Raw genomic sequence first — 12,581 nt, forward strand, 5'->3', positions numbered from 1 at the left:
CCATCTGAATCTGCACAGGTGCAGTTCAGCAAAGTCTGCTGACTCGGTTCAACATTACTTGGCAACAGGGAAAGTGAGGCAGGTTGCACTGGTGCATTTGTGACAGCTTCACTTGAAATGCCTTCACCGCATCATACATGCCATGTCCATGAACTGACAGATTTCCTTGCTGAGCTCAAAAACTATTGAGAATTTTTATCCCAACTCAGCCAACGGACCTCTGTATGATGAGGAATGTCGGCAAACTCTGAATCTATTTCCCACATAAAAGACTGAAATTGACGGTGATTTAAACTTTTAGCTCCGATAAAATTTACGGTTTGCGTCACAGTGATCATTACATGCTCCATTTTTAGGACTTTACCACACAGCGTTTCCTGCTGTATGATGCAGTGATATGCAGTGATATACCGGTACAGTTCTCCTCCTGCATCTTTACTCGCATCCTGCTGACTAGTCCGCTTTTTTCACCGCACAACACCGGCGCTCCATCTGTTGCAAGTCCAACAAGTTTGTCCCAGGGCAGTTTCATGTCGGTTACACTTTGACATACGTTTTCAAAAATGTCTTTTCCTGTTGTTGTCCTGTGCATCGACTTAATGTTCAATATTTCCACTCCACAGATGAAGATGGGCAGCTGTGCAATGTGCATCATGTCTATACTTTCATCCACAGCAAGAGAGTATGCAATAAAGTTTTTGCTTCTTTCACACAACTGTGTTCTTAAATCAGTGGCCATCTCACCAACCCGATCAGCAATCGTATTTCTGCTCAGGCTCACATTTGCCAAAATCTGTGTTTTGTCTGGACACAAGACGTCACACACCTTCATCATGCAGCTCTTCAGAGTCGTACCGGGCTGATTTGGCTGTCTCCTCTGCTACAGTAAAACTTGCTTTCACAACAGCTTCACTTTGTGATTTTGCTCTGGTGAAAAAAGTCTGCTGAAATGTCAGATTCTTCTTTAGCTCTTCTACTTTCTGTAGTTTCTCATCTGCATTTAGGTTTTTCAGCTTATCCTGACGTTTTGTCTCGTAGTGCCGTCTTAAATTAAATTCCTTAATTACAGCCACATTAGCTCCACTAATAACACACACGGGTTTACCAGCAATGTCTGTAAACATATATTCAGTCACCCACTGGCGCTGAAAGGCTCTGCTTTCAGAATCAACTTTTCTCTCCACCATTGTGAGCGGCTACCTTCACAATAACAGAAGTTTGACTTGATTGACGGGAATGTTCCCAGTTAGCCAAGCGTTCTGCAAGGAGGCTGCAGCACTGCATTATGGGATCTGTAGTTTGTATATTATTAGCGGCTCATATGCCGGGCCATGCATAACAATAATAATACATCTATATAAAATGATCTCGATATAAATGTACGCCGGGCCGGATGTGGCCCGCGGGCCTTGACTTTGACACATGTGCTTTAGAGGAACATTAAGACAGAAAAATTATACTGATTTGATTCAAGATGAAAACATCTTAGAAAGTGAGTCCTTTTCATTCCACATCTAGCTGAGTTCTCCCTCTTCTGGCCTAGGATAACACTGCCTGCCAGCAATGTATCGGGCACATAGGTTGTCACCTAATGGTTCGCACAGCATACACATCTAGCTGGCATGATTGATGTAATGCAGTTTATTATCACCCGAACTTGCATGAAACCTCAATCAAGGCAGTAACAAGAGGCACTCTCCAAGGAAACACAAACATAAAGCAAGTTTTGAGCTAATGAGCAAGGATTTCTGAAGAGTATGTAAACTGGTATAGGTAAAAGTGACACTTATTTTTTAGTCTTGGGCCTGAAATACACCTAGTTTTACCTAGTTGCTGAAAATATCTCTCTCAAAAATGCGTATCCTTCATTGTAACTGCAGAAACAGCTATTCAGAGTATGTTCTCTGTAACAATAGGAGCCCCATTAAATCTTTAAAAAGAAAGTGCAAGTGCTAAATAAAGAAGTAGGAAAAAATTGCTCTGACTGGGGTGCCTGCATGTCATCTACTAATTGGCAGGTTGGTGGTTTGATCCTTTTGCTGTTCCAGTCCTTGGGCAAAATAAGTCACTCTCTGATGTGGGTGCTAGCTAGAAAGCACTTAGGCAGAAAAAGCACAGCAATCTGCTGGAGTACCAGGAGAAAACCCATGTAGGGAGAACCTCTAAGCGCCACAAAGAAATGTCACAAGCAGGCTTAAGCTCAGAGCCTCCCTGCTGTAAGGTGACAGTGCTAACTACAGCACCCTGAAGATAAGCGATCAACAGGCAGGCAGACTAACAATTCTAAGAAACTGGTCTACTGGGAACTGGTTTTCTACAAGAACTGGTTCTCGATTCCCAACGCTATTCAGGACCCATTGACAAAATTTATCATTGAGCATCTTCTTTGCAAAAACTCATCCATGTGATCAAAGCAGATCCTTTAAGCTGATCTTTGTTATGAGGCTCACTTTCTTCACAGCTTTAAAAGTAGATTACCAAACAGCAGCACTTTACCTTAGTCCATTCTGGACCACACGGTTCCTGCAGGTCCTCCAGCAGGAACATGCATGGTTACATTCAAACAGCACCGGGGGCTCCCGCTGGCAGAAGTCCAGTGGTAGTCGACCCTCCTGCAATCACATACACCATGAGACAAATAGTTAATGGGAATAAAAACAGATTCTCTTCAGAGCATCTGTTGGTAGTTTTAGTCAACAGAACGTGAAGAAACATTATGTTCACAACAGCTAGGTTCTTTGTTGAAGAGATAAACAAAATATAAGTGGACCAGACCGTACTGTAATGTAAAACCAGTTTAGACCCCAGCAGTGAAGGAGGCAAATGTAAGCTTTATTAAACAAGTCGTTAAGAACACATTCTTATTTAAAATGAGGAAATGTGGGTGTCACGTGAAATCATTTCAGCAGGTACACAGGTTCTACTTACACTGTCATACCAACAACGCAAGCTGAGCTGGCCACATATGCAGGTGCTAGATGAGCAGTCATCTGTACAGGTGCAGTGCTGAGTGACACAATCAGTGAGCCGTTAGAAGCTGGCCATGTACCTATTCTCTTACAATGCTAGTCATTTTCTGCATAATGACTGCAAACTTCTTCAGAGCACTTGTGCCTTCTCTGGACTGCTGCAATAAATGTGTAATTTACACCTTACCTGTCATCACTCACTTACCTGTAAGTGAGTGATATCTTTGTCTATGTTCAGCGGGGAGGTGACACAGCTGTCTGGTATATATTTAAAGTTTTCAGGCAATGGCTCACTGTCCACTGCATTAACACAGGTGATAGGCACTGCCTCATATCCCCGAGAAATGTCCCTAACAGACGGAAAAGGAAAACAAAAACAAAACAAAGAAAAAAAAATCTAAAAGTTTTTAGTTTTCCTTTTTGAGGAATGGCAGATTTTGAGAAAGCAGAAATTCATCAGCCAACAAAGGAATAGGACAAAGTGCAGCACTACCTGCTGAGCACTCTCTCTCCACGGCATTCCCTTCCTCTCCTGGCATCAGTCAGCTTCTTGTTGGTATTAAGGGCTGTCCACACTTTGGAACCGGAAGCACAGCAGTCCAGAGCTGTTTCTCCATCCCTGTTCCTTTGACTGACATCAGCTCCACGAGACAGAAACAACCTGCGCGTGGAAAATGTTTAAGTTAAGACTTATGGTCATCTAAAAAAACAGAGTGAAGGTGACAAACACTGAGATAGACTGGTATGCACTGTCGCTGCTCAATTTGAGCAGTCAAAATTGTTTCTAAATCTCATTTACCTAATTACACACACAGCTATAGAGCATTTTTATCTGTGCCTAAGCACTTTCTAACATTCGCCCACACACTTGATGGACATATGCAACTCTGTACCAAGGACACAAGGACACGTGCACTGGAGGAGCCAGGTATCAAACCATCTGATTAATATCAGTTTGCCTCAGAAATTAACGGCTTCATTTGGTTTTATCAGTTGAGCGCTGATTTCCCAGAATGCAAACCCACGTACTATTTGTTCTAGAACTCTTGCATATTAATACATTTTCCTCAAAATCAGCATCATCATCTGATGTGAAGAAACTGAGTGACCTCTGTGACCTCTCAGACTTCACACTCACATTACGCACTCCAGGTGGTTCTCTCTGGCAGCGACATGAAGTGGTGTATCACCATGAACGTTCACGGCATTTAGGTCGCATCGAGCCTCTAGCAGAGCCTGGGCAATGTCATCGCAGCCTGACAGAGCGGCCCAGTGTAGGCAGACATTCTCTTCCTAAAACGACAGTGACAGGTGTAAGATGTAAGCATCAGACATGACATACCTCTACCCTCGGCAACAGTGCTCTAAAACATCTCAACAAGCACTCGCAAAGAGTTTACTGAAGTTGCCATTTGCGCTGACTAATCCCCAGGGGTAGCAGAAAGAAAGGCTTCCAGCAAGACATGCAAGTGAAAAAGAAGCTACTATTTTGAGTATGTGAATTCCTGAACTGTGACCTCAGGAGGAAAACACTTTTTTTGGATACAGATTTCCATCAAGGCATGTCAGTGTGTCTTAGTTCTAATAATAACAATAATAATAATAATAATAATAGGTCTCCAAGTAACGCCCACAACTGATAAAAGTCTGTTAGACGTAGCTGATATCCTTAATTTTTTTTTTTTTTAAATCTGGAAGACACAACTAGCTAAGCCCACCAAGCTGCTTCAAACCTTCTGTTTGTATGAGGCAAAACAGAAAAACGGTGGCTTGAAGAAAGAGGGGCTAAAACCAGACCCACTTTAAGATAAAGAATATCAAAAAGGTATTCCAGAAGATACCAAAAATAAAAATATGAAGTAAGAAACAAACATTTAATCTCCACTTTTTGTGGTGACCAGACACTTTTATTAGAAATCAACAAGCTTCTTGCACAGTCTCGGTTAATGCTTTTTTTAAAGGCAGAATTTGTAGAGGTCAATACAATATGTCAAAAAATGTCTTTGTTTTCAAAAAATGTCCAAGTCCTAACTTAACTGTGAACTGCCTAGATTTTTTTTGTAAATAGGTCTGGTCAGGACTTTTTGTACCAGATTCTTTCCCCCCTTTTTCAATGTGTAAGCATTCAGCACAATAGCATACTAAAAAGAAAAACAGTTCTAATAGGAGGGGGGGGCGGGAGCCACAAAGAAAGGCCAGTATTTCCACGATGTCTTGTGGAATTTCACTCAGGTAACAGGTTTAAATTTTTTTCAAAGAAATCTAACAGAATACAATTAGACTAGTCAGAGAGTGTTCTGCTGTGTGTGTGTAACAGTGTAGGGACTAACGCGTTATTAAGTAACGCGTTACAGTAACTACGTTATTATTGTGGTAACGAGCACGGTAACTAGTTATTATGCCTACATCAGGAACGCGTTAATCGTTACTGGGATTTAGATAGGGTCGTTAGTCTTTACTTCGTGTCGCGGCTTTTGCGGAGCTTCCACAGATTCAGTAACATTAGCAAGTGGTGGAGGCCAGCAGGTGGATAAGGGAAAGGGGAGGCAGGAGGAGCAGAGACCTGGGGCGGCCACCGGTCCGAGTGTCAGGTGAACTGAACTTCAGGTAACAAGTTGACCTGCAGTCTATCTGGGTCAGATATAAACCAAGTTTAGGTGGAGTTTATTTTGTAATGCTGACTTTTTCATACTGGGTACTAGCTAGCATGACGGAGTTTCTATACAGCTGGGTGGGTGCTATGATGTTACTGATGTTGAACTTTTTTGTTCATAAGGTTAATTATTACGAGTTGCCAACCGTCCCCTAAAAACAGAATCGTCTCGTATTCAGAGAAAAATATTACGCGTTTCGTATTGAGCTGAAAAGGAACACAGTTTGTCCCGTACTTCAGCTAGAATGAAAAAGACACAAAGCTGGAGTTATTCTGTCTTTGCTGCACAGCTGCCTCTTCTCTCATTCTCTCCCCCTCCTGTTTCTACTTCAATCATGAAACTGATCAATGATCAGCTGATTGGCTTTTCTCTCTTGTTTGTTTATTACCCACTTTGCGGCAGAAAGAGGAAACTAGCGGAGGTCGCGTTAAACAACAGCAGCACGTTAAAGCTTGATCAGCTGTTGTTAGAATTTATTTAATATTAATTTCTAGTATCAGCTGATGTTTGCTGGAGCCACAGCTGTAAAGCTGCTGGTCATGATATCGGTTTTGTTATCTGGTGAGAGGGAAACATGAAGATGAAACCAGGGGATGTCCTTACTGAGTCATCAGAGCTGAACAGGTGATGGAGAAACAGGTTTACCTTTTAGGTGACATAAATGAGTTGAAGGAAAGTTATGAACTGTTTCTGAGAGACAAATTAACACCAGGATCCTTTTTAGGTAGCTGACAGCTGGTAACTGTGCAGAGGCGGGTCTAGCAAAGTTTTTGCCAGGGGGCCAGGTAGGGCATTAACAGGGAGAGGGGGGCACAAAGAAGTACTTTTCTTGCTTATTTTCATTTAAATTATCTAGCTTTTATTAAATAATTATCTGAATCTTACAACAAACGATTGATAGATTGATGCATATATAACATTAAAACACTGTACATCACTGTCACAACAGCATTTGTTTTCATTCAAAGGCTTTATGATTTTTCCTATAATGGCGGGCCGGTCTCTAGTCAAAATGCCCGAGCTGATTTTTTGTCCCCGTCCAGCCCTGTATGCAGCTCATCTGCAGTCTGGTGTTACCTACATCTTCCTATTCAGAAGGCAGAATTTCCGAGTTCTGAGTACAATCAAAAGCACCACGACTGCAGTTTTCGTGTTGGATGTAAAAAGAGCACATGACGCTGTGACGTAGGCTAGAATCGTGGCGGCAATCAACGACGGTCCAGGCGTGGGATTTCTGTCGTGGAAATATGGACATTATTTTTTCCTTTCTGTTGGTAGGTGGCAAAGTGCACTTGTGGCAGGATAGTGCTAACATGTAAGCAAGCTAGAAGACTGGCAATCTTGCTGGATATCCAGTTACGGAAGCAATACATTAACAATAGAATTCTGAGTAAAACCAAAGTTACTTTCCCTAGTAACTAGTTACTTTGAAAGTAACGAGTAACTTGAAGTAACTGAGTTACTTTTAATTGAAGTAACTAGTAATGTAACTAAGTTACTAATTTAAAGTAACTTACCGAACACTGGAACAAGAGTAAAACAGTATGCCGAGCACACCAACCTTATCTCTGATATTAACATCGGCTCCTTTGGCCAGCAGCAGGTGGACCAGCTCCTTGTGCTTGTACTCGATGGCCCAGGTGATGGGAGTCCACCCTCCATCATCCTGTGCACACATACGCAGAAAATGTCACACCAAGATTCCCCATAACGCATGACTATTAGGGGCTGTTAGTGAATCGCACCGTGTTTTTACCTGACAGTTGATGTATTTGGATGCCTTGGAGAGCATATGATGGATTATATTGTAATGCCCCAGTTTAGCTGCCAGATGCAGACAAGTGAAGCCCATGATATCCTGGGATGACAACATGATTCACACTGAACAACACTGCATTGCTGCCAACACTGTCAAAGCCCAGAAGAAAGAGAACTTTACTGATTTCTGGACCTTGTGAGTCAAACAGGACAATAGACAAAAAATGATGAAGCAAAGTGCATCAAGCAGCTCAGAAATGTTCTCTACCTGCTCCTGCTCCACTGTTTATGCCTTACAGCTGGTGAGTGTATTTATTTTTCATATAGTAGTTTCAGAAACTTGCTTAATGGGGGTCTCGCGCATATTTGTTGCTTCAATGCTAATTATTTTCTTTGCCACAATTACATAACCAATTCTCTGCATAAATAAAATAACAAATCACAACAGAGCAGATCCTGAAAATACTCAGAACACTTTGCATATCCTATTTTCGCTAACCCATAACAAATCAAACTATGTGTGTAAATCAAAACAATACACTTTTTTATTCTAGTGTAGTAATGCTGCCATCATATCATCACACCAGGAAAACCAGTGGATTATTATTCATTACTCAGTAATGACAATTTTCACACTGCAAAGCTATCGAGTAGGTTGACTCAGACACTCTAGTTCTGGTCTCTAATGTGTATGATTGACACATGTGACCTGTTAAGATGTTTGTGGGGATTGAGGCGCCTGGGAAGGGATCTGAAAACTGGATTATCGATGGCAGACAGCAGAAAGATGGTCGCTCACAGTGGACATAAATGAAGCCATTTATGTCCACTGTGAGCGACCATCTTTGAACAGAGGCGGTGGTTTACGACACCAACCGTCTGCCATCTATAATCCAGTTTTGAGATCCCTTCCCAGACACCTTAACACCCACTCACATCCTCAGGAAATCACATGATAGGGTGGGGCTAGGTTTCACAATGAGCTCACCTGAAACCTTGGCTGATTGTGACCTACACCCATTTTCACACCTTTACTCATGTGATTAGGTGGAGGATCATTAGGGGGTCCTTTTATCCCTCTTGGGGGGGCACTCCCACAGGGTTTAAATCTGGGACTCTCCACCATTTAGGGGCGATCGTGGCTCAAGAGTTGGGAGTTCGCCTTGTAATCGGAAGGTTGCCGGTTCGAGCCCCGGCTTGGACAGTCTCGGTCGTTGTGTCCTTGGGCGAGACACTTCACCCGTTGCCTACTGGTGGTGGTCAGAGGACCCGGTGGCGCCAGTGTCCGGCAGCCTCGCCTCTGTCAGTGCGCCCCAGGGTGGCTGTGGCTACGATGTAGCTTGCCATCACCAGTGTGTGAATGTGTGCGTGAATGGGTGGATGACTGGATATGTAAAGCGCTTTGGGGTCCTTAGGGACTAGTAAGGCGCTATATAAATTCAGGCCATTTACCATTTACCATTTGACCCTAGAACTGAAGAAGCTTCTCTGATGAGAGGTGAAACATCTTCAAGCAACTTAAAAAAGTCCAGATGCTTTTCCTTCCAAGCTCCTTAGACCCTCTTAAGGGACAACCCACACTAAGGTCTAAATACCTGGGACTGTCTACCTTTTGGTTTTAAAACTGAAAAAGCTTCTTGGATGAGGTAAAACATCTTCACAAAATTCAAAGAGGTCCAGTTGCTTTCTTCCCAGCTCCTTAGACTACAATGACCTGGATGGCTGAGAACCTACACAGACAAAGTTGTAGGCAGATTTTCTGCAAAATTGTACCTGGGTTAGCTGCTGCCTGAACCTCTCAATGCTAGTTGTGACCAGTTTCCCGTGCAAGACAAAACTCACGTTCAAACCTCCCCATCAATAAACTGATCTTCTGAATTGTGTAAAGCTAGAAACTGTACAGCTACCAGGTTGCCCATGTGGTGCAAATAAAATATATTTTTTGCTTTACTGTATTGGTTGTTTTCAGGTCCCTGAATCTCTTAAACTGTACAATATTCTTAGATTCTTGTAATCTAATGCCTTTGTCATGTTTTAGGGGTTGTTTTCTTTTGTTCGCCTGGACCCCCCCCCCCACTTTAACCTGACTTGTTAATAAGCAGGTGAAAAAAATGAATGTGATTCTAAAAACAGAACCTCAGGTTCTGAAGGTCCTAAGAAGTGGCAGCAGATGACAGAGAGTGGAATCAGACTGAGTGATGGATGACACAGAATCTGACTAAAGTATACACCAGGCTGATAGGAGACGCTAACGGTGCCTGAGATGGGGACCGACCCACCCACCTTGTGGCTTATGGACGCTCCGGCTCGAAGAAGATACTTCACCGTGTCCAGGTGGTTGTTTTCACAGGCTGCCATCAGTGGTGTTCTCTGGTCCTCATCAAACATGTCCAGGTTAGCTCCAGCCTGTGTGTGCACACAAACGCAACGTCACAAGTTTACACACTGACTTCAGCCAGTGCCTAGACTGTAAAATGATTGTTATTGAAAATGTGTTGGTATTTTTTTTTAAATTTAATTTGTAAAGAATAATTTCCACCAGAGACTAAACTGGGAATCCTTGACTCACACATACTGTACTGTACAAAATTTAAGATCATACCTTATTTCTCAATTACTTTATATTTTGATAGGAAAATGGGACCTAGGTGAAGCAATGTGCACAAACATACATAAATAGAGTACATACTGAAAAAATAGAGTTTGCACAATTATAGTAAGCTTTAAAGTCAGTATTCAGTATGACTACACCTTCCACCTGTGAGCCAAGACGGGCATGTTAACTCATACAGAGAAACCATGAACAACAAACAGAGCAGACAAAAACAAATGACAATGCTTTCATATGATCATATGGGGAGGAAAAAAAATGCAGCGATGTAGAAGTACTAGTGCATTATCGGAAATCTCCCAAAAGTGAACACCAAACTAATGGATGGTTCAAGGTCACCTCAATTAGTCCCAACTAAAAGCGGAGAGGGAGTCTCACTTCTGAATCTAAACTGGGAGTTGGTCCAGCCTTGAAGTAATAAATGCATGAACCAGTTTTTTCAGTACAACTCTGAGAAAGGATGTTGGAATTTTAATAATACTGGACAGATAAACAAATGCACTTTGGCATATTAGTTCATGGTGCAAGCTGAATTAATTTATAGGATTACTTTAAAAAAATAGTTTCTACTTATTGCAATGAGTAATTAACCATTCATTTTTAAACTATCTGATCAGGATTTATTTATCTATACTTACAAATTCTTTTCTTTTCAAAACTCAATGATCCCTAATCTTGAATTTTTTTTTTCAAGATTAGGGATCATTGATCTTAAAAATGTCTTCCCCGGATTTATTTGACACAATTCCAGCTTTCCTCCCACAGAATAGAAAAATACTGGTGGCCGCCAGTGCTGCTCTTCACTCTGCTAACAGATTCACATACAGTATAAATGTGAAAATCCCACACTTCCTTCACTGACTTCCTTCTTGAGTTATATTTGCAAGAAAACTTGATCTCTGACCTCAAGTTCAAGGTCACTTAGATTTAAACTCAAAGATTTCTAGTAGATGCACCTGTGGTATCACCTTGTCTTGAGTAATTGCATTTACAACTTGGGTGTCCAAAAAGCATGTCTCCAATACGTCTTATCAAACAGTCTGCAGTGAAGCTAGTATCGTCTCACCTGGACCAGCATGTGACAGATCTCCTGGTGACCCTCAGCAGCTGCTGCATAAAGGGGGGTGCATTTGTTTTGGCCCTCCATCAAAAAGTTGGGGTCCTTCCCATCAACTGTAACACACAAATTTTGGTCTTAAACAGCCGCCAAGAAGTAGATCCAGAGTTGATGTTGCTAAAGCCAATTTTCTTCTGAGAACATATGTGAGCTACCTAGAAGCTGGATGACCTTCTGGAGGTCTCCCTGCTTTGCAGAAATGTACAGCTGCCTTGTGGGGTACTTGACCTTCTTTGGTTTGAGGCTGAAAAGAATACAGGTTATTCATTTATCTCAAAGTGTAAACTTTGATACCCACACTGATGGCACTCTTATATTTCAAGGGTAACCTTACTTCTCATCATCCAGTGCCAACAGAATGCTCTCCAGTGACTCTTTGGGAAGTCTTTCTGCAGTGTTCACAGCCTCATCCTTTAACCTGCAGAGGAAAAAAAACAAGTAGTAAGCTTGATTTATCCTTTAATAGTTCCTTTCATCCAGGAAGTTGGTCTTTACTTTTCATCTGTGAGGAAAAGAGATGTCATGGCCACAAGCAGCACTATGTTACCTGCTTGGGCTCTCATCTCTGCCTCTCTGCGGCTCACTGCTCTTTTTAGCTCTGAGCCCCTGTATTCGTAACATGTTTGGGACTGAAGCCGGCATAGCCACCGCAGATACAGCTGGAAGCGATGACTCAGGATTCAATCTAGGGACAGAGGGTGACAGATCAGCCTTGGGGACTGTGACCTCCTTTGCCCCACAGGCATCCTCTCCACAGTGGGGGCAAAACTTTCGGTCCTTCAGGATGGAGGCGCAGTCACGGTGAAAGCGGTGGGAGATGCTGCCATAGGGCCTGCACTCCATGAAGGTGCCCTATGGGATAAAAGTTAAAAAGAACAGCAGTGAAACATTCAACATGTTTCAGATTGAAACATTTCTAAATGGCCTGTATTTGTATGAAGCGCTTTACACACTCAGTCATCCACCCATTCACACACACATTCATACACTGGTGATGGCAAGCTACATGTAGCACTGACAGAGGCGCGGCTGCCGAACACTGGCGCCACCGGGCCCTCTGACCACCACCAGTAGGCAACGGGTGAAGTGTCTTGCCCAAGGACACAACGACCGAGACTGTCCAAGCCGGGGCTCGAACCAGCAACCTTCCGATTACAAGGCGAACTCCCAACTCTTGAGCCACGATCGCCACATCTTTTACTTGTCAAGCCACATATACACTCAAAGCGATTACTATTTTGTGTTAATTTGTGTTAATTTGAAGACAGGAACCTTCCTGGAAGAGAGGTCAGACACCTGTAAATGAGTCTCTTGGAGGAATGCGACATCCCCTTTAAATGTGTAAAGTAAATACACAGTATATCCGGAAAGTATTCCGAGAGCATCACTGTTCCACATGCTGTCATGTTAGAGTCTTATTCCAAAATGGATTAAAGTCAATTTTTCTACATACAATAATGACAAAATGAAAA

At 42.4% G+C, this 12,581-nt stretch overlaps 1 protein-coding gene across 2 annotated transcripts in view; it reads right to left on the bottom strand.

The window, feature by feature from the left end:
• Window positions 1-12,581, bottom strand: part of ehmt1a (euchromatic histone-lysine N-methyltransferase 1a) — a 44,587-nt gene that overhangs the window by 10,346 nt on the left and 21,660 nt on the right. For both annotated transcript variants that reach the window (XM_006803201.2, XM_006803200.3), the window contains exons 8-19: window positions 11,657-11,961; window positions 11,444-11,527; window positions 11,265-11,353; window positions 11,059-11,165; window positions 9,665-9,787; window positions 7,380-7,481; window positions 7,185-7,289; window positions 4,108-4,262; window positions 3,463-3,630; window positions 3,175-3,319; window positions 2,929-3,006; window positions 2,497-2,612 (exon numbers count right to left, since the gene is read on the bottom strand). In XM_006803201.2, coding sequence (XP_006803264.2) covers window positions 2,497-2,612; window positions 2,929-3,006; window positions 3,175-3,319; window positions 3,463-3,630; window positions 4,108-4,262; window positions 7,185-7,289; window positions 7,380-7,481; window positions 9,665-9,787; window positions 11,059-11,165; window positions 11,265-11,353; window positions 11,444-11,527; window positions 11,657-11,961 — 1,577 coding nt within the window. The remainder of the gene's footprint in view (window positions 1-2,496; window positions 2,613-2,928; window positions 3,007-3,174; window positions 3,320-3,462; window positions 3,631-4,107; window positions 4,263-7,184; window positions 7,290-7,379; window positions 7,482-9,664; window positions 9,788-11,058; window positions 11,166-11,264; window positions 11,354-11,443; window positions 11,528-11,656; window positions 11,962-12,581) is intronic.

Source organism: Neolamprologus brichardi, chromosome 12, assembly GCF_056152115.1.
Source record: "Neolamprologus brichardi isolate AB-2024 chromosome 12, ASM5615211v1, whole genome shotgun sequence".
NCBI classification, from domain to species: domain Eukaryota; kingdom Metazoa; phylum Chordata; class Actinopteri; order Cichliformes; family Cichlidae; genus Neolamprologus; species Neolamprologus brichardi.